The sequence below is a fragment of the Tachysurus vachellii genome, chromosome 8 (genome assembly GCF_030014155.1).
Source record: "Tachysurus vachellii isolate PV-2020 chromosome 8, HZAU_Pvac_v1, whole genome shotgun sequence".
NCBI classification, from domain to species: domain Eukaryota; kingdom Metazoa; phylum Chordata; class Actinopteri; order Siluriformes; family Bagridae; genus Tachysurus; species Tachysurus vachellii.
Window position 1 is genome coordinate 12,871,522 of NC_083467.1, and position 18,723 is coordinate 12,890,244.

General features: G+C 38.2%; 1 protein-coding gene across 2 annotated transcripts in view; it reads left to right on the forward strand.

Annotated features, from left to right (window-relative positions):
- ncam2 (neural cell adhesion molecule 2) overlaps nucleotides 1-18,723 on the forward strand; it is a 163,113-nt gene that overhangs the window by 115,475 nt on the left and 28,915 nt on the right. For both annotated transcript variants that reach the window (XM_060876299.1, XM_060876300.1), the window contains exons 2-7: nucleotides 2,200-2,274; nucleotides 4,197-4,403; nucleotides 10,278-10,421; nucleotides 11,194-11,328; nucleotides 15,275-15,392; nucleotides 17,623-17,783. In XM_060876299.1, the coding sequence (XP_060732282.1) occupies nucleotides 2,200-2,274; nucleotides 4,197-4,403; nucleotides 10,278-10,421; nucleotides 11,194-11,328; nucleotides 15,275-15,392; nucleotides 17,623-17,783 (840 nt within the window). The remainder of the gene's footprint in view (nucleotides 1-2,199; nucleotides 2,275-4,196; nucleotides 4,404-10,277; nucleotides 10,422-11,193; nucleotides 11,329-15,274; nucleotides 15,393-17,622; nucleotides 17,784-18,723) is intronic.

Below are 18,723 nucleotides of genomic sequence, written 5' to 3' on the forward strand. Positions count from 1 at the left end.
CCCAGACGTCTTAAGGCATGTGGCTGGATAGGACAGAGATAATGAGAAGGATTATCCATGATAGCTTTCATCTTCTTCCTCATCCTCATTTCAGTAACTGCCTCCACACTGTCTAGTTCTATCCTCAACACAAAGCTGTCATTTCTCGCCAGCTTTCCCAGTTTGTTGGCACCTCCAATTCCAATGCAGCCTCCCAGCACAGTACAGAAAAGAAGATAATGGCCTAGTACATGCATTAAAGGACCTGAGCCTCCTCTAAAAGAACATCTTACTCTGTCCTTTTCTATAGAGGGCCTCCATATTGTAATTTGCAGTTTATTGTTATGTTGTACCTCTAGGAACTTGTACGAGTCCTCTATCCCCACTGTCTTGCCCTTTATAGTGACGGAGATTAACATTTCTCTAAATTTCATTGATTTCTGATCTTGAATTATACATTAAAAGAAATAAATGGCATGCAGATTTTTTCATACTGCCATAAACGTTTGTTTATAACTTTAACTGTAATAATGATCCCAAATCCAGCTCTGCAGCATTACCATATGACCAGGTAACATGTCCACTGATTACTCACGCTGGTTCTGTTACCTGTTACCTGTGTGTATGATATTGAATATAGCATAGAATAGAATATTTTATTTTGTCACCTACATTACAGCACAGTGAACTTCTTTCTTTGCATATCCCAACTTTGGAGATTGGGGTCAGAGCACAGGGTCAGCCATGATACAGTACTCCATTAGCAGTGAGGGTTAAGGACCTTGCTCAAGTGCCCAACAGTGGCAGCTTGGTAGTGCTGGGGCTTGAACCCAAACCTTCTTATTAGTAACCCACTTGAGCCACCATGACATTTGTCAAGCTTTTATCTTTGTTACTGTTTATTATTCTTGTTCCATTTATTGTGTTATTTGTGTTGCACATTTTGCACAAGAAAATCAGCACTTGCATATGCTTCTTCCACAAAATCATGACAGCAACTTGCAAAATGTTATATCCTGTTTATTCCTGTAAAAGAAACTGAACAGCTGTATTCTATATGTTTTAAACCACCAGAATGATATCATAACTAGAGGCTGTGTCCTATACACAGTACCTACAAAAGACCCGAAGGTGTACTTAGAGAACTCAAGCTGTCAACATAGTAATAACAGTTATACAGTAACGTCACTTAATAACAGCTACTATATTCAGTCCCTCCCGAGCACAGCTATGTTTTAGATAGGTGTAGAGTGGTGTAGAGTGGTGTTTAGTATGAGAAAGTGTACAATAAATGGGTACAGTTTGAGTACTGCTGATTGTAATTATAAATTGGTTTCAGCTCTCATGCATACCCTCAGACATGTCTAACCAGATGACTGCCTCTTGCCTGATGGTGCTGTAATTAATCATTTTGTCAAATTCTATTGATTGCCAAGAATAGCAGTCACTGTGTGTGTGTGTGTGCATGTTTATATCCTTGTGTATACAGTATATAAGCACAGGATGTATAGAAATGTTTATCCATTTCAGCCTCTGCCCTAGTGCAAAGGAGATGTATACAAACATTAGTCAGTCATTTTCTGATGGGAGGAACTAGCCGATCTGAAACTACAGGAATTTTCTCTCTATTTCATTTTCCTGAGCTAAAAGACTCGAATTTCCTTCGCACACACCATCTCACAGATTCATGACTTCAGCCCATGCATACATTATATAGCTGCTTCATATGCAGACTTTGACGTTTTTCTGCACAGCAACACACCTGAGCAGCCCACACTCTGTAATGAGGGGTACCATATTCTATAACCCATACACCTTATCCACACCCTCTTCATGCACACATACTCACATAAGTTCTATTTCTCGGTCTCAGGTTCTCTTTATTAAAACAGCATGATGCTATCAGCTATAGCAGATTACCACTCGGTTGCTCTCTTTAACCCTTTAAATGACGAAGTGATGCAAGATACACACAGCAAGAGAAAAAAACAGAAAGCATATCACTTCATCACTTGCTTATTCTTGTCTGCTCTTTTTTTATTGGGTTTTCTATCTTATGTACTGCTCCTTATCAGTTGCCTTTCATCTCTCTAGGTTCACATACAGCATTTTTACATGCTGCCAGTGGCTTAGTGTGATTTTCTTCTAGGATCATAGAGCTCTCTTTTGTCTGTGTGATGAATTTCTCATGACCTGTTCTCTTATCTCCCTCTCTGTCAGGTGTTCTCCAGGTCTCCATCTCTCTGAAGAAGGTAGAGCTGAGCGTCGGGGAGTCAAAGTTTTTCACATGTACAGGTCAGCTCCACACAATTCTTCAGTTGATTAATAGAAATATGCAAATGTTAACCAGCAGGCAAGACCTGAGGTTATTGGACAAAGTAATTATGAGGCATGCATTGTCAAGTGTCAAAAACTGAATAGAAAAAAAATGTGTGTAAGTGAAGGTACTGTATAGAGTGTTATTTTTAATACTAGTAATCATATGCATATATGTTAGGGGTACATTATTTTTCTTAGCTTCTTTATGGGAGCATTCAGTCTGCAAGTGGCAGTGTTAATTCTGTATGGATGAACACTGGGGAACTTAGGGCAGAAGGGATCTGAGGTCAGTAAAGTGTGTGTGTGTGTGTAGTGCATCTGTGTGTGTGTCCCTAATCTGCTGTGAGGCTTTTTTGAGCTCCAGGCTCTGGTTGTTCCCTAACAGGGTGAGGCATGCAGACCCTTGCTGGTCATCCTCCCTGTGACAACTCATTAGTTCACCTGGCTGGATGTCTGAATCCTAGCTGCCCACATGCCCTTGAAACATGCATGTCAACCTCCTGAGGTGGTACTGTATAAGCTTAAGGAGTGACCTGAAGAAAAGCATTGATACTTTATAGGCAATATAGTCTTATATAATCTACCTGTTATAGGTTAATCTTAAACAGATCTTTATCAATACACGTCAGTTTGGTTTTGTTTAAACAGACATTAAGCATGTAGGAATTTTCATGGCCGGTACTACGAGTTCAATCTTATACAGAAACATTGTGGGTAACAGTGTGGAGTGTAATCGGTTGTTCATGGCTTATTAAAGTATGCTGAGGAGGTTTCCCGTTGTCAAATTGAGTTTGGTGCCGCTATAGCATTCATTTAGTGTGACTGAGAAGCAACATTCTGATACTTATACCCTAAGAGCTCAATCCACAGCACACACTCAGTATGACTCCACATCAACTAGCAGCTTGTTTAAAAGTCTTCTATGCTCTGCTTTCTATCCCACAATAATATATGGCTAATGTCTATGTGGCACAATAGTGGTGTCTTATTTTAGCCAGGTTTAGTAAGTCGTGGAACAAATAATCAAAATCAGTATATTAGCAGCCATGTGTATCCTACCAGACTTCTTTTTATATCTTTGTCTCTTCAAATCCATTTTAGGAAATGTTCCTCACTGCTCCCGTGCACACTAAAACATGCACAAAAATTGTTATCTTGAGACAAGAGGCAAAATGCAGTACAAGCTTCTTTTATTAAGCTAATAATTCAGCATCGTAACGCAAACAAAAGCCTTGCTAGTTTTGCCATTTAAGTTTGTAAAGCCAACTCCTCAACAACTTCAAGTGCTGTGCTGAGAGTCAGTATACTATTTCAGATTTTATCACTCTACAAAACTCACCTCCCACACTTTGGATAACATTTCTATAACTATAGAGCTGTCATTTTGGAAGCAAAAAATTATCTGCAGACCTCCCTGTGTCCTCCCTGTCTGAGCCATGATGATCTCACTGAGTCCTCTGAGGGCTTAGATTGCCTCCCCCTACCCCTCTTCTGTGTAGGTTGCCTGGATTGATACCTCAGCTGGAAGTGCTGCCCCACACTGATGCTTTTTATGACCTTCCAGTACAGCAAGATTAATAGCAGAGAACACCTTGGTGCCATATGTTGGCTCTCCTCATTATTTCCTGCAGGGTATCATCTACTGTGTGGTTTGGTTTTTCACTGCTACCAGACTGTGATACCTCTGACTTATGAGCTTGGTTCATAAAAAATCCCCAGTTTCTTTTGTTATTAAGCAGCAAAACCTTACAGGTCATTAGGTTTTTAAATTTCATGCATTTTATACATATATGTATATGGATTTTCATTCACCTCAGCACATGGATATCTGGTCACATGACCAATGGGATGGGACAGCATTTTCCTAAGTATGTGATTATGTGGGTATGTGTATGCAGTGATTGGAGAACCCGTCAGCCTGGAGTGGTATAACCCTCAAGGTGAGCGCATGGTGCCTTCCCCTCGTGTTGCTCTGCACAATGAGGGAGTGCGCTCCAGACTCACCCTCTACAACGCCAACATAGAGGACGCAGGCATCTACCGCTGCCAAGCCACTGACTCACAGGGACAGACAAGGGAGGCCACGGTGGTGCTGGAGATTTACCGTGAGTTCATATAAGCACACACACAGACACACAATATTCTACTGCTAGAACACAGAGAAATAGCATGCAAATACTAATAAATTTGTACCTAAAAATAAGTATATTCATTTTACTCACTCTATGATCCTTGTACTCATCTTTTATATCATTTTTCACTCTTTGGGAGAGACCATGTACTGTAACAAATGTTATTAGTTCATTTCTTATTTATATTTACATTCTACACATGTAGCTGATCCAAACCCTTTACTTCCAGTGCTTAATGAGCTCTATTACTGCTTGGCAGGGGAAGCATGTCAGGTTTTCAGGTAGCTTGGCCCAAGCTAAAGAGAAACTTAATAAGAGTCCAGGCTAAATCTTGGATAAATCCTGTGAGTAGAAATTCTGCAAGAGCTATGTGACATGTCAGAATGGGCTTCTGTAGAAAAAAGGATGTTTTTATACTGTCACACACTCTCTGCATGCAGAATGGTCTTCTGAGGTACAAGACTTCCTGGTGAGAAAGCTTTCCCTACATTTCCTTTTAGCGACAACAGAAATATAAAACACATAAATACCCAGGTTGTGCTGATGCTAAATTTATTAGGTGTTGTTTTACAAGATGGTTATGTGGCTTCAATGATGGCAAAAGTGTAGAAGTCACGATCTCAGGGTCTGATTAAAATGTTCTCAGATTTCACATTTATTAATAAGTGGCCTACATCATTACTGAAGCTTGTACGAAGTAATGCCCTCCAAATGATGCACACTTCATCTGTTACATTACGCAGTTTTGTGGGTGGCATGAAGTAGGATTTTTCAGTTTTATTTGATTTTCAAAAAGCAGTCATCTGGAGAAATGTATTTAATGATATGCCTGATGATCATAGATAATCATAGATAGTTCATAGATTGTTCTACTTCTTTAAATGAATTATGACCTTTGAACAAATATCTACAAACAGTTACAAATTTCTCGCAGACATCCTTAAGCCTTGATCCGTATTATCAACACCACACACCCAATACCAGTATTAATAAATCTGATGAAACTAGGAGTGGGGTTTCAGAATCAGGATTTCATTTAGCAGCGTTGGAACAAATTTTGCTCATGACAAACCTAATTTGGTTTATGAGCCATTTCCCAGATGTCAGTTACTGTTAATGTTTTTTTTTTTTTTAATATAGCCATGATTCACTGGTCTCCTTGGATTTGGGTCACATTTGACTCCAGGCCACCCTGAAAACATTTTATCCACTGATAAACGATAGCTTTACTCTCACAAATCTATTGCCTGTGGCTGTTCTTAACATTTGGAGGTCTCGCCTCTATTCTTACCATTTGCCACATATAAACTGATGCACATATATTTATTATTACAACAGTGACAAAAGATGTGAAAGTCTTTAAAATGGACTTTTTATATCAGTCTTATATCTGGAGAACTTTAGACCTGGGGTCGGTGAATGGTATTATTTTGTACCCCATTCAGTTAACATTGGATCCACTTCACTGGCATTAACTCCGTGGTCATTTTGCCACTTATTGTATAGGTTATTTTAGAGCTTTACACTTTATACTGTAGCTGTTGCTACGCACTGCATGACACTGTCATGGTACTGGCGTAATAACATACAAAATATATGCTTGTGCAGAATCCACAGAAGGGTTTCTTAACCACTGATATTGATATAACATTTTTGTACCAATAAGACACTCCTACCACTAACTTAAATCTAAATGTTACATCAGTGTTTAAGTGAGGACAGATACATTCAGATCCATTCAGAGATAGAATACAAAGATGCAATGTTGGCACACCATTTAGATTCTACAAATAATGTGAGGTACTGTTGGCTGCATGCAGCTCATCCCTCTGTCTTTGTCAGATCGTTCTTGGCTATGAGCTTTTAAAAGTGGGGGATTCAATAGCTTTTATTCCACCTTTAAACACAGGCTGCAAAAACAAACAAAAACAATTCTAATTAAGTCATGCATTGTAATGCAGACCTAAACAATAATAGTATTTTTTTTCTCTGCTGTATTTCTAATAGACAATTTATAAATAAAAAATCAAAAACACTGACATGATGATAGATGAATGAGAAAATTAAAATAAATATCAATTTAAGCATGACACATTTTAATTATTTCGATAACAGTCTGAATTGTCTCTAAGTCTGTAGTTATGTATGAATAGCTGTAAATCTAGCTGTCTCCACGCATAATTCTTGTGGCATCCTCTAGCCCTTTATCACTACCATTTTCTGACCAAATTATGGCTCTTGGATATTTTTGGTTGTTGGTCTATTCTAAACTCAGCCGTGACACACTCACATAGTGCCATGACACCCACTACCATGTCACTGTCTTAGACTGCTCTAAGAATTCTGCTCTAAGAATATACTTTCCAGTATATTTATAATAATATATTTTCACATTGGTGGGCCCTTTTCATTAATAAATAGGATCTGATAAATTAGGTATTAAAATATATACTTACAATGTACACTTTGGTGCATGAAAATATTGTCTGATCAGCCATTACATTAAAACCATTGGCCTAATATTAGCTAGGTGCCACCAAATCAGCTCTGACCCATCAAGGCATGGACTCCACAAGCCCTCTAAAGATCTGAACCTGTCACGAAGACGTTTGCAGCAGATATTGTGAGGTGAGGCCTTCACTGGTGTGTTTGTCCAGCACATCCCAAAGATTGTAACGGATTTAGATTTAGGGATTGAAGGCCAGGTCCACACCTTGATCTAACTGTTGTGTTCTTAACAAGTGTGCCAGAGAGCATTATTCTGCTGAAAGAGGTAATAACATTGCCATTAAGAGATGTACTTAGTCTCCAACATTGTTCAGGTACAATGACCCTCTCATTGGTTCACCGCTTGTCCTTCCTCAGACTACTTTTTTTAGGTACTAACCACAATGCGTAGCAGGAACACATCACAAAACCAGCTGTCTTGGAGAAGCTCTGACCCAGTCATCATCCATCAAAAGTTGCTCACATCCCTACGTGTACCTATTTTTCCTATAGTGTCTCAGTGTCAGTTCAGGCAGGCCACATAGTCAAGCTCGGCTATCAGCTGATGTCAATTTTCTAACCCTGCCCATCAGCTGATGTGATTCCTAAGCGCGCTACTGGTCCCTTTCAAACAGGGCGCCCTATTTAAATGCTTTTTTCAGTCTGTCTGCTTGGCTGTTTCCTCTGCATTGCTGCAACCCACCTCCTCCCTTAGCTCCTCCTTGAAACTTTGTGTTTAACTTAATCAGTGTCATTCTGTTGTCACTGATGCAGGCTCTGTTCTAAATAGTGGATTTTGTCTTGCTGCTTTCCCAGTTAAATGGGAGATTGTCCCCCCCATGAAGCTGCTGCTGTTCCCTGACTAGCTTTCATGGAGCTCATGAAAAGGATGGGGAATTCAGAACAGAGCCATACCGGCAAATGTAATTTTATAAGCTTGCAAATAAAAATTTTAAATATACGTCAAAGAATTTTCTCTATTTTGACTCAAGTGGTCCTGACTGAACTGACTGTTCACTTGCTGCTTAATATATCTCACTTACTGACAGGTGCCATTGTAACAAGATAATGAAGAGCTTTTTTCTTTTCACCTGTCAGTGGTTTTAATGTTATGGCTGAGTCATTGTATAGGTACCTTAGAAAATACACAGTGATATTTTACACATACATAAATTTGTATATATAATATATATATTAAAAAGTTGCCTTTTATCCATTACATGCAACCGTTTAAAACTTTCTATTGAAGAAGCTGTGTTCATAACAAATAGATGACATCCCAAGCTTTTACAAAACAGTTTCCCAATCAGACCCAAAAGGGTGCATATCATTTGATGATGTTTGACAAAGCTACTGGTGTAAACCTAAATTTAATTCTTCCAGAGATGAGACAGCTGAGGCACCTGACAAGTGCAGAGAGTGAGGAAGTATAAAGGAAACAAAAAGAAGAAAGAGACAAAGAAGAGGAGAGAAATGACATGCTGAAGAAATGGGGACAGAAATGAAGAGCCATTACATGGAAGCCATGGCAGAATGACATTTTCTCAGTGGCTACAAATGCTTTAAGCAATGATGACTGTTATCCAGCTCGAATTCCGGTTACATTCATGTAAAATTGATGGCATCAAAGTAGATGTAGGTAAAGAGAAATAAAAAATGGGGATAATGGAATAAATGTGGAAATAGATCAAGTTTAAGACACAAAAATTCTGTTTGATTTAGTGGCATTTTAAAATACATATGCTAAATATGCTAAAGTCATAGAAGATCTTAAAGATTCTTTATTTAGGTGATTTTATTCTTCTTTACTGTACATATTGAATAGGTTGTTATGAAACTTCCAGAAATATTGTGCAATATCGTTTCTGTGCTTTTGATTTTGTAGCAGGCTTGGCATTTACTGAGAGCTCTTCAGGAAGATATATTTTGAGCAGAGGAAATGTGTAAACAGGCATGATTCACAGATCAATACTCAGAGCTTATGTGCTGACGTGGGACTGATGAAGTTTTTCATTCTCTTTAAGCATTTTTTTTCTGACTGAGAGAAGCTGCTGTGTGCTACGGTTTCCCACGCAAACGGAGTGCTCCACTTGTTAGTGTGTGAAAAACTGATTTAATGGAATATCTCAACTAATTCTCACTTGTGTAACTGTGAATAATCATAGACAAAGTGCTAACTAGGCTCAGTCATCTTCACTGGAACTGTTCCAAGAGCAGAAGCAGGCATGTCTTTTGCGTTTGTTTGTTTATTTATTTATTTATTTATTTATTTATGTGGATCAAAGCCAAGGACTGTTAAGATATGAAGAAGATAACTTGCTTTCATTAAGATTAAATGTATTAGCTAGTGCCATGCCTATGCTAGTGTCATGCGTACGCTAGTGCCATGTGTATGCTACTGGTCACATTCTCACACCACATCCAGTGTTCCTAAAATAGGATCAAGTCAATTCAAGCAGGTTTTATTGTTAAGCCTTTGTATAACGTGTATACATTGGAAAGTAATGTTGCAAAATGTACAATACATACACAAATGTACAAGTGCAAATTATACCTTTTGCAGTGACAAACAAATGTGATCATCCAGGGGAAGGGAAGGGTCTTGATTAATCCAGGTGGTTTGTTAGGGGTCAGAAATGTGTTTAGCAGTCTGACCTCTTCAGGGATGAAGCTGTTAAGAGTCTAGTGGCGGTGGCACGGATTCACCAATACCATATGCCAGTGGCAGCAGGGTGAACATTTCATGAGAGGGGTGTGAGGGTCATCCATAATGTTAGTGGCCTTTCTCATGCAGCACTTGTGATAGAAGGTCTCATTGGTGGGAATAGAGACTACAATAATTTTCTCAGCTGTTCTTCACATCCGCTTTAGGGTCTTGTACTCTGACAGTTGCCATACCAAACAGTGGGTCAGCTGGTCAGGATGCTTTTTATTGTCTGACTGTAAAAGGTGGTAAGGATGAAAGTAGGACATTTTACGCTGTACAGGAAGTGAAGAGACTCAGGGCTTTCTTCTTCCTAGATAAGCAGATGGTGGTAAGGGTCATGGTTGGGTCATATACACATGGTGTGCACGCTAAAGTATTTGTAGCTTTTCACTCTCTTTACCTTTGCATCATTTGTGACTTGTAGTGAGTGATCACCAAAGATCCTCCTGAAGACAAGCTATCCATCTTTAATTTTTTATGGACAAAGAAAATATGATATGGATGGGGTATCTCCTTGTACAAGTACACATTCCCCAGCAAGCCCAACACATTTAACCATTTGTTATCCTTTCCAAAAAGGCAGTTTTCTGTTAAAATATCATATAATATCATATTGCCATAATGTAGTGGTCTGTGCTGTCCTTTCTTCCCAGAAAAATTAACATTCAGGGAGGTGCCTTCACCTCAGGAGTTCCGGCACGGCGATGTGGCCGAGGTGGTGTGTGATGTCACCAGCTCCCCTGTGCCTGTGGTTGCATGGTACTACAACAATATGGAGATCACAGAGGACACTGACAGTGAGTCACTGTTTAATGTTTTGCAATTAGTGCCTTGTACAAAAGCTAAAAAAAAAAAATCAAAAATACATATTATGCACAAGCAATTTCTGCAGCGGGGGGCACGGTGGCTTAGTGGTTAGCTTAGTGGTTCGCCTCACACCTCCAGGGTTGGGGGTTCGATTCCCGCTTCTGCCTCGTGTGTGTGGAGTTTGCATGTTCTCCCCCTGCCTCGGGGGTTTCCTCCGAGTACTCCGGTTTCCTCCCCCGGTCCAAAGACATGCATGGTAGGTTGATTGGCATCTCTGGAAAATTGTCCGTAGTGTGTATATTGCGTGAGTGAATGAGAGTGTTTGTGTGCCCTGCGATGGGTTGGCACTCCGTCCAGGGTGTATCCTGCCTTGATGCCCGATGGCGCCTGAGTTAGGCACAGGCTCCCCCGTGACCCGAGGTAGTTCGGATAAGCGGTAGAAAATTAATGAATGAATGAATTTCTGCAGCTTCATAATTAACTTTTCAAAGTTGAAAAAGTAATGTATTACATAAAAAAAGACAGAAATCAAGACTTAAGACAAGTTTTAATTTCTGCTATTAGGACAGCTTCCAAATTCAAAGCAGACTATTTATAGATCGTAAAACTGAAGGGGTTTAAAGGAATCTTTTATCCCTGGTGTTCAAAATAGTGCCGTTGACTTGATGGTAGTGTAATCAAATGCCTTTCTCGACTTATATATAACTCTTTTGATCTTTTAATTAGGATTCTTTCATTAATTTGCCACGGGTTACTTTATAGAGTTTCAACTCCTACCGAACAACAACCTACAAGTCCAGAGAGTGACTAAAGCAGATGAGGGTGTGTACCGCTGCGAAGCCCGAGTGGAGGCCAGGGGTGAGATTGACTTCAGAGATATCATCCTGGTTGTCAACGGTAAGTTTTTCCATCACAGACAAAGTGCTATAATGGCTGTGCAGTGAAAGCTCAGTGAAAGCTGAAGCCTGGTGAAAGAGAATCAGCAAAAGTAATAGTTTCAGATGTGCCTAGAGCACTAAAGCAAAAAAGAAAAGTGACAAAACTGTAGTTTATTTCATACCAGGTTAAAGTGTCTGTCTGAATGTCTACTATTTTCAATATTTTTCTGAACAATGGGCATAACCTGCTTCATTTGTATAGTGTGCAGCGGTACCATTACTTTTTAAAATCGCTTAAAAACTTTATGAATATAATTTTACTTTTAGTTGATTGATTCAGTGCACAATGCTCCTGAAATCAATGCCATTACTCAGTGCCGATTTTGCTTTCTACTGTTAAGATTACCTTATAAAGAAGACTATGACCTCTTAGCTATTAGCCATCATGATAATGAAACTGGAGGTTTGGATGAAGATGAGCAGCGATGATATGGAGAGATTAACCATGATATTTTATGTCTGATGTGATGAGGGTGAACATAGGCCAGAGTCTCTATAGCACCCTGCTGAAATCTCTCCCACTGATCTAATAAGGTTGCTCAATGAGGCATGGCCGATAATCTGGCAGACATGACAACACACATCAGAGGCTAACCTAAAACAAATGAATCAACCACGCACACAGCCACCAGCGCACTCCATATAAACGTATTAGCATGTCTGCTATTCAGGCTGAATCAGTTTGAGACATCAAACAAAAACACAAAAGGTATTACATCTTTTTGTCTTTTTTAAATTTATGTCAAATTATTATTTTTTTTATATTTAACAAAGACACAGAACTGTAAAACCTGTATTTATGTAAAGCTCATCGGTGCTGAATGAACAGCCTTGCAGAGTGTTTTAAGCTTCAGCCAGATGCTTCACTGGCCTGGTTTGATGTCTTTATGCCCAATTATGTCTCATATTAGCAATGCTGTTCCAGTTGGGTCCCTTCATCTGGAAATGAGTTCAATTAGATTATAGCCTTTGGAAAAGGGCTATCGATTGGCAAGAAAGTCAGTGATATTCTGGTTGGACTTGGTTGCAGTCCAGACCCAACCCAGTGCAGGCTGTGTTTTATTCACATTTCAAATGATTAAGAATTCTCACTCAATATTTAAGTCCAGATAAGTTAGTTGACTTTAGACTTTCTAAATAGTTCTACTTATATTCTTACTGTCTCAACAAACAAAGGCTGTGTTTTCCTAACATATCTCCATGATGTGAAATACAAAAAAAAACCCATTTATAACAGTAAAGTTTCTATTTTTAAACACCAAAATTATGGCAGCCGATGAATTCGGGTGTGTTCAGACGTGTCAAGAGGATATCCAATTAAATCAGCTCCTCTCACTATCTTTAAGAAATGTGTGTGCGGTGCAGTGACATTTTCATCATAATGTTAGAGTTCACTTACAGATTTTACATTCTTACTAAAGCAATAATCAATGATTTAATTGACTGTATTGTGTCTCCTTGGTAGCTTACAGTGACTTTTAATATCATTATATTTTAATGGTATCACAAATGCCAACATTTTCAAAAACCATAAACCCAAAAGAACAGGCAGGCAGACAAAGCCACCAGTGTGTAGCCAAGGTCTCTAACTGAAAGGCTTGAGTATTATTATTCCTGTACAAATACTACTGATTTACTATGTATGATATTTTTTAAATTATAGTGAATTTAAATCGATTTTTATAGTTACAGTTACTTGTTCCGTCACCTTCTTTCTTTGTGCTGTGATTCCCTTGTCAACAGTGTCATATGTTTTCTGTCTGCTGATATATTTTTGTTAATGTAAACTAGTGACCCCACCCTGTACTACATAGTATTTTGCAAATTCGCTAAAATATTATAAGACATCTAAATGTGTGTGTGTGTGTGTGTGTGTCTGTGTGTGTGTGTGTGTGTGTGTGAATATCGACTGCATGATTTACATTTAGTGAAGTATTCTATTAGTACTGAAGTGGATTGACATAAACAGTGTACAAGCACAGAACCAGAGCATCCAGAACCAGAGCGTGCAGTGTTTGCTCTCCTGAGAAGACAGATTTGATTATAAGAGGAATAATTGAACTCAGCTACAATGGTGACGGCCCCATCACAGACTCCATTGCCGTCAGCTAATCTGCGATCTCTGCTTTTTCAAAGGGCCCTCGTCACAGAAATTCTTCTTATCATCCTGTAGCCTACCTCCTACAATTTCCTTCTAAACGTCTCCCCCACAATCATATATCACCTAATGATTGCATTCTCTATCTCATAATAAGTGGAGGAAGATCGGTGAATTAATTCGAACTAGACCGTCAGTAGTTTGGGGATTTCTAAAGAATGACCCATTATGTGTGTTCTGTTTAACAAATAGTGTGTGCATTTCTGGTGTCTAATAGAGGAGGAGAGAGATGTTTTAGTTGATCAAATATGCTGCCAAGCCAGCCTGAAACTGACCATGAATAAAACATCCCCTTAATTTAATCTTTTTACCCTAGCTCATACTCCATTAAATTATGTTATGTCTTAAATGGAGCATAATTCAAAATGACACCCATTTTAAATGGCAGAGTCCCATCCATTTGTCAACTCAAAACAGCTGGAGTAAGGAAACAAAGCAGATAAGTATGTATATTGTCAAATAACAGAATAAGCTGAAAATTCTGCTTTGCTAAGAAAACCTCCACAAACACAAATTGAAAAAAAATTGTAAACTCATTTTACAGTTATATGGTTGTTATACTTTGCATTTTGTCCCTTGCACAAATATCAAGAGGGGTATGTTATGGCCTAGTGTTTAAGCAGTTGGACTACTTGTCACAAGGTTTAAGTTCAAATCCCTGAACCAGCAAGGCGTCACTGCTGGGCCAATGAGCAAGGCCATTAACCCACAATTGTGCAGTTGTACATAAAATGAGATAAAATGTAAGCTGCTCTGGATAAGGGCATATGGTGTAAATGTAAAAAGACCGCATAGCATATGCGGCCAAAGGTATAAGGAAACCCTGACCCATATGTGGTTCCTCCCCAAACTGTTGTTACAAAGTTACCTGAGTTACCCACACAGAGCCCTGTGCTTTACCTAACTGAATACATTTGGCATGATTTAGGAATAATAGCTGCACAACCGACCTCCTCACCCAACATCAATGCTCCCATATGGCTGAATGAGTGCAAATCCTCATAGCCACACTCAAGAATCTAGTGAAAACCAGAAGAGTCCACAGAAGAGTGGAGGCTGTTATAAGAAGAACTAAATCTTTAATCGGATGTTCAACAAGCACGTATGGATGAGATTGGTCAGGTGTCCATTATTTTTGGCCACATAGTGTATGTCTTACCTTTAATAAATAATAAGATCATGGATTATAAAATAGTTACAATATGTTAAGCAAGCATTGAAGTGTGTGAATGTGGTCATAGAGCACTGTGAATAATTGAACATGTAGCTAATTTATCAGAATATCAATGTAGATTGTCTTAGGTCAGCTGGATGACCAATGCCTTGACTTCTTGTTCTCCTCCTAAGCCTTTCACAATATAATAAACTGAACTGGATAGGGCATATTGATTTAGAGCCAGAAAGTGCTTTTGTTTATTTATTCTATCAGTGTTATTTTAAAGTGCAGTCACGTCAAGGCTGATAATGCATGCATGGAATATGCAGCTATTTTACATGTGTTTCTGGGCATGAATTCAGTGCTGAATTGTTAGGAAATATATTTATATAAAGATAGAAGGCCACAGTTCTTTATAATAACGTAACAACAGTAATATTGTATTTATAAATTCTTTTCATTTCTAGGACACTGTACAGTTACAAGAAAATGATGTTTGTAAAAATCATACAGTCAAAGTAGTAAGTACTTTTTTCAGGAATAACAGAAATAGCTTTCATTTAATAGCAAATTGGATGCTTTCCCCAACAGTTCCTCCAGTGTTGTCTGTGCCACAGCAGTCCTTCAATGCAACAGCTGACTATGGTGAATCTGTGACATTCACCTGCCGGGCTTATGGCTCTCCTGAACCTGATGTTACTTGGCACAGGTAAAAGTCACTGCATCCTGACACACACCTAGTTATTTCAACCAACATCCTTTTAATTATGAAATTGGTTTTGTATTTATAACAAACAATAATCCATGCTGATGTGCAGGACAACCCATCATAGAATTAGGTTTGTGTCCCAAAAACAGAAATGTTACTTAAGGAAAACATTTGTTTCCTTTCTTTTGATTACATTTTCTCTTATTCTGTTATATAGATAAGTCTGTCCTATGTTACGAATCATTGTTTATCTCAAATACACTGTTCCTACAACCCAGTATGAAACAGATGGATTTCCACTAAAAGGTTTTGTGCTGTAAAACTTTTTTTTTTTTGCAATACAATAGCACCACAGGACATCTGGGGAAAGAATTGAGGAGTCAGAGGAAAGTTCCATAATGACACATTTTGATTTTGAGTGGACACTTTTCACCTCTAATGTGTGGGTTTTGAGTGACAGGCGACCCAACATGTTGATTACAGGCCCTCAATCACTGTAATTACGTCTACTGAGATTGGCAAGAGAAGGAGAAGAGTAGGATTGGTGCCAAGAACTGGCACTTGCTGACCTTTTATGAATGAGTCTAACCAAAAGCTAAAGGAAACACTGAGACAGCACTGCCAATTAAAGTACGCTTGCTGAAACGTGCACTTTAATTGTATTTCTAGTTGCATTAATTTATTTATTCTACTTTATAATTGGGAATTGGTTAAAGAGGGAGCAATTAGTTTTTGTTATGCAGTTTGAGTTGCTTGTTTTACTTTTCATTCTTTTCATTTAAAAAAAATCACACATTTGAATATTTGGATATTTGGTTGCTTTGATTACCACATGCATTTGCTGTCTCATGCAGAGTCATAACATTAATTTTTGACCAGAGTTGCATTAATTTCTCACCACTGTTTTGTATTGATGATGAGAGAGTTGGGCTGTTATGGAAAGACTTCCCCAGCACATCCCAAAGATTCTCATTATGGTTAAAGGCTGGACTCTGGTGGCCGGCCGTTTTGTGAAAATGATTTTTCATGTTCTCTGAACCACTCCTTTACATATGAGGCAAATCAATCCTGGCATTTTCAACTTGTGATGTGCCCGTGCCATCAGGGGGAAAAAATCCACTGATGGAAATACCAGTATATTCAGGTAGTCATCTGACCTCATTTTTTGGGCACATAATGTTATTGAACTGAGACCTGACCAACTGATGCAGCCCCAGATCATAACACTGCCCCACAGGCTTGTATGGTAGGCACTAGGCATTATAATTATTATTCTTATCCTGATGCACCCATCACTCTAAAGCGGGGCAAATCGGGACTCATCAGAACACCTGCCATTTTTCCATAGCTCTTTTTGGTCCCTAGCAAATTGAAGCCTTTTTATTGGATTAGCCTCATTGATAAGTTTTTTCTTAACTCTACAATGCTGTTTAGTCCCAGTCCCTTTGCATTATGCATGTATTTATGTTTTTGCTTCCATAATTAAACATAGCTGTGAGTTCTACTATTATTAATATTTAATTTTAACCAAAAGTTTGTGATCTCCATTCATGATCATTCAAGATTCACTCAAGACCACATTTCTTCCTCAAGGATGATGTCCCTCTAGATTTTACTAAGGTGTTGGATTCGATTGGAGTTCTTAACTCAATTTTAGTAGTTTTGGCAACCTCCTTAGTTGTTGCTTGATGCAGGCCAATAATTTGACCCCTCCTGAAACAGAGTATCATCTTTTGGTTGCTTAGTTATATCTAGGTGGTGTCCTCTTTTTTGGCCAGGCAGTTATATATCATACCACTTACAATGCAGTATCATCTAGTCCTGTAGCAGCACAGTTACCACACATGACCAACGTGTCTATTATGTATGACTTTCTGCATGTATGATTCCTCTTCTTAATTTTGTTGCCACATATGCTCATCAGTTTTAAACAGATTTCATTTCCACTTAATCCACATCCAGCATTACTTCAATATAAACTCTTACTCTTGTTCAAGAAACATTAAATCGCTCGCTTGCCCCTTGCACACCTTTATCTATAGAGCTTAAGTTATATGTTTACTATTCTAATATTCAGAGAAATGGCTAAATAAAACTGAGATATTTTCGAACATAGTTTTGTTGCAGCTTTCTATTTCTTTTCTGTTTTGTTATTGTTTGTGCTTTTGCATTTTGAGCAGTAATGTTTCTGAGGCTGAGACGTGTTTGCCATGTTTGCTATGTCTGGTAGGAAGGGGGTTGAACTCCAGGAGTCGGAGCAGTATGTAATGCGAGCCCGCGGTACCACACTCACTATTCGCAACATTAAGCAGGACGATGGTGGTTCCTACACCTGTAAGGCCTCCAACAAAGCCGGTGATGTGCAGCAGGAGATTTTCCTCAAAGTATTCGGTGAGCTTTCTATTTTTCCCCACTTACATAACTTGTGAATCTGCTAAGGGAGTTATTTTTATAATGATTCAAGAGTATATTGTCATATGTACAGGAAACATGGGTCTGCTACCCTATACAATGAAACACTTACTCTTGATTTAGCAATATATTAGTATAATCTCTCAAGTTATTTCAAGTAGATCTTTTTTTTTGTATTTACTTACTTACATATTTACTTACTTACTTATATACTTATTATTTCTTCTAATTTAGTCATACTTAAACCATAGATAAATGAGAAAAATAATTGTGGTAACAGTTAAGTCATGGCTCAATTAATCTATGTCTTGTATTTCTGTTTTATATACTGGTACAGTATATGCTTGCTGTGTTCTGCTTAGCCAATTGAGGTAAATATAAGTGCAAGTTCTGCTTTTTGAATTCTGATATACAGTAGCAAATATAAAAAAAAACACATTGTAGTGACAAATAAGTAATGCCTTCAGAAGCGGTGATATCTGAATACAACAAACAACAATGTACTAGTATATTTATGGTAAACATCTATGGTAAATATTATGTTAATATGTTTGACGGCATTCTTCTGCCTGAGGAAAGTCTACTACACAGCCAGTCTACACTGGCTGACATAAAAAGAACTCTATTTACATGTTGCATTACTGTGAATTTTCTATGTTCAGTATAATATCCTGTAATTATACATGAAAAAATCTTGGTAAAAAATAATAAAGGAAACAAAATGGATTTATAGATTTGGGGTTTTATTCTTCCTCTGCGCATAGCAGTGTGCTGTTCACTGTTAAAAAGAATCACACATTTTATTAAAGAGAATTTATGGGGTTGGTGTAACTTTTGAAGTTATAACCTCAGGCTACAATGAAACTATGTCACTGAGTGCATACTTTCATTTTTAGCAGTTAATAGATGTATGTTCAAA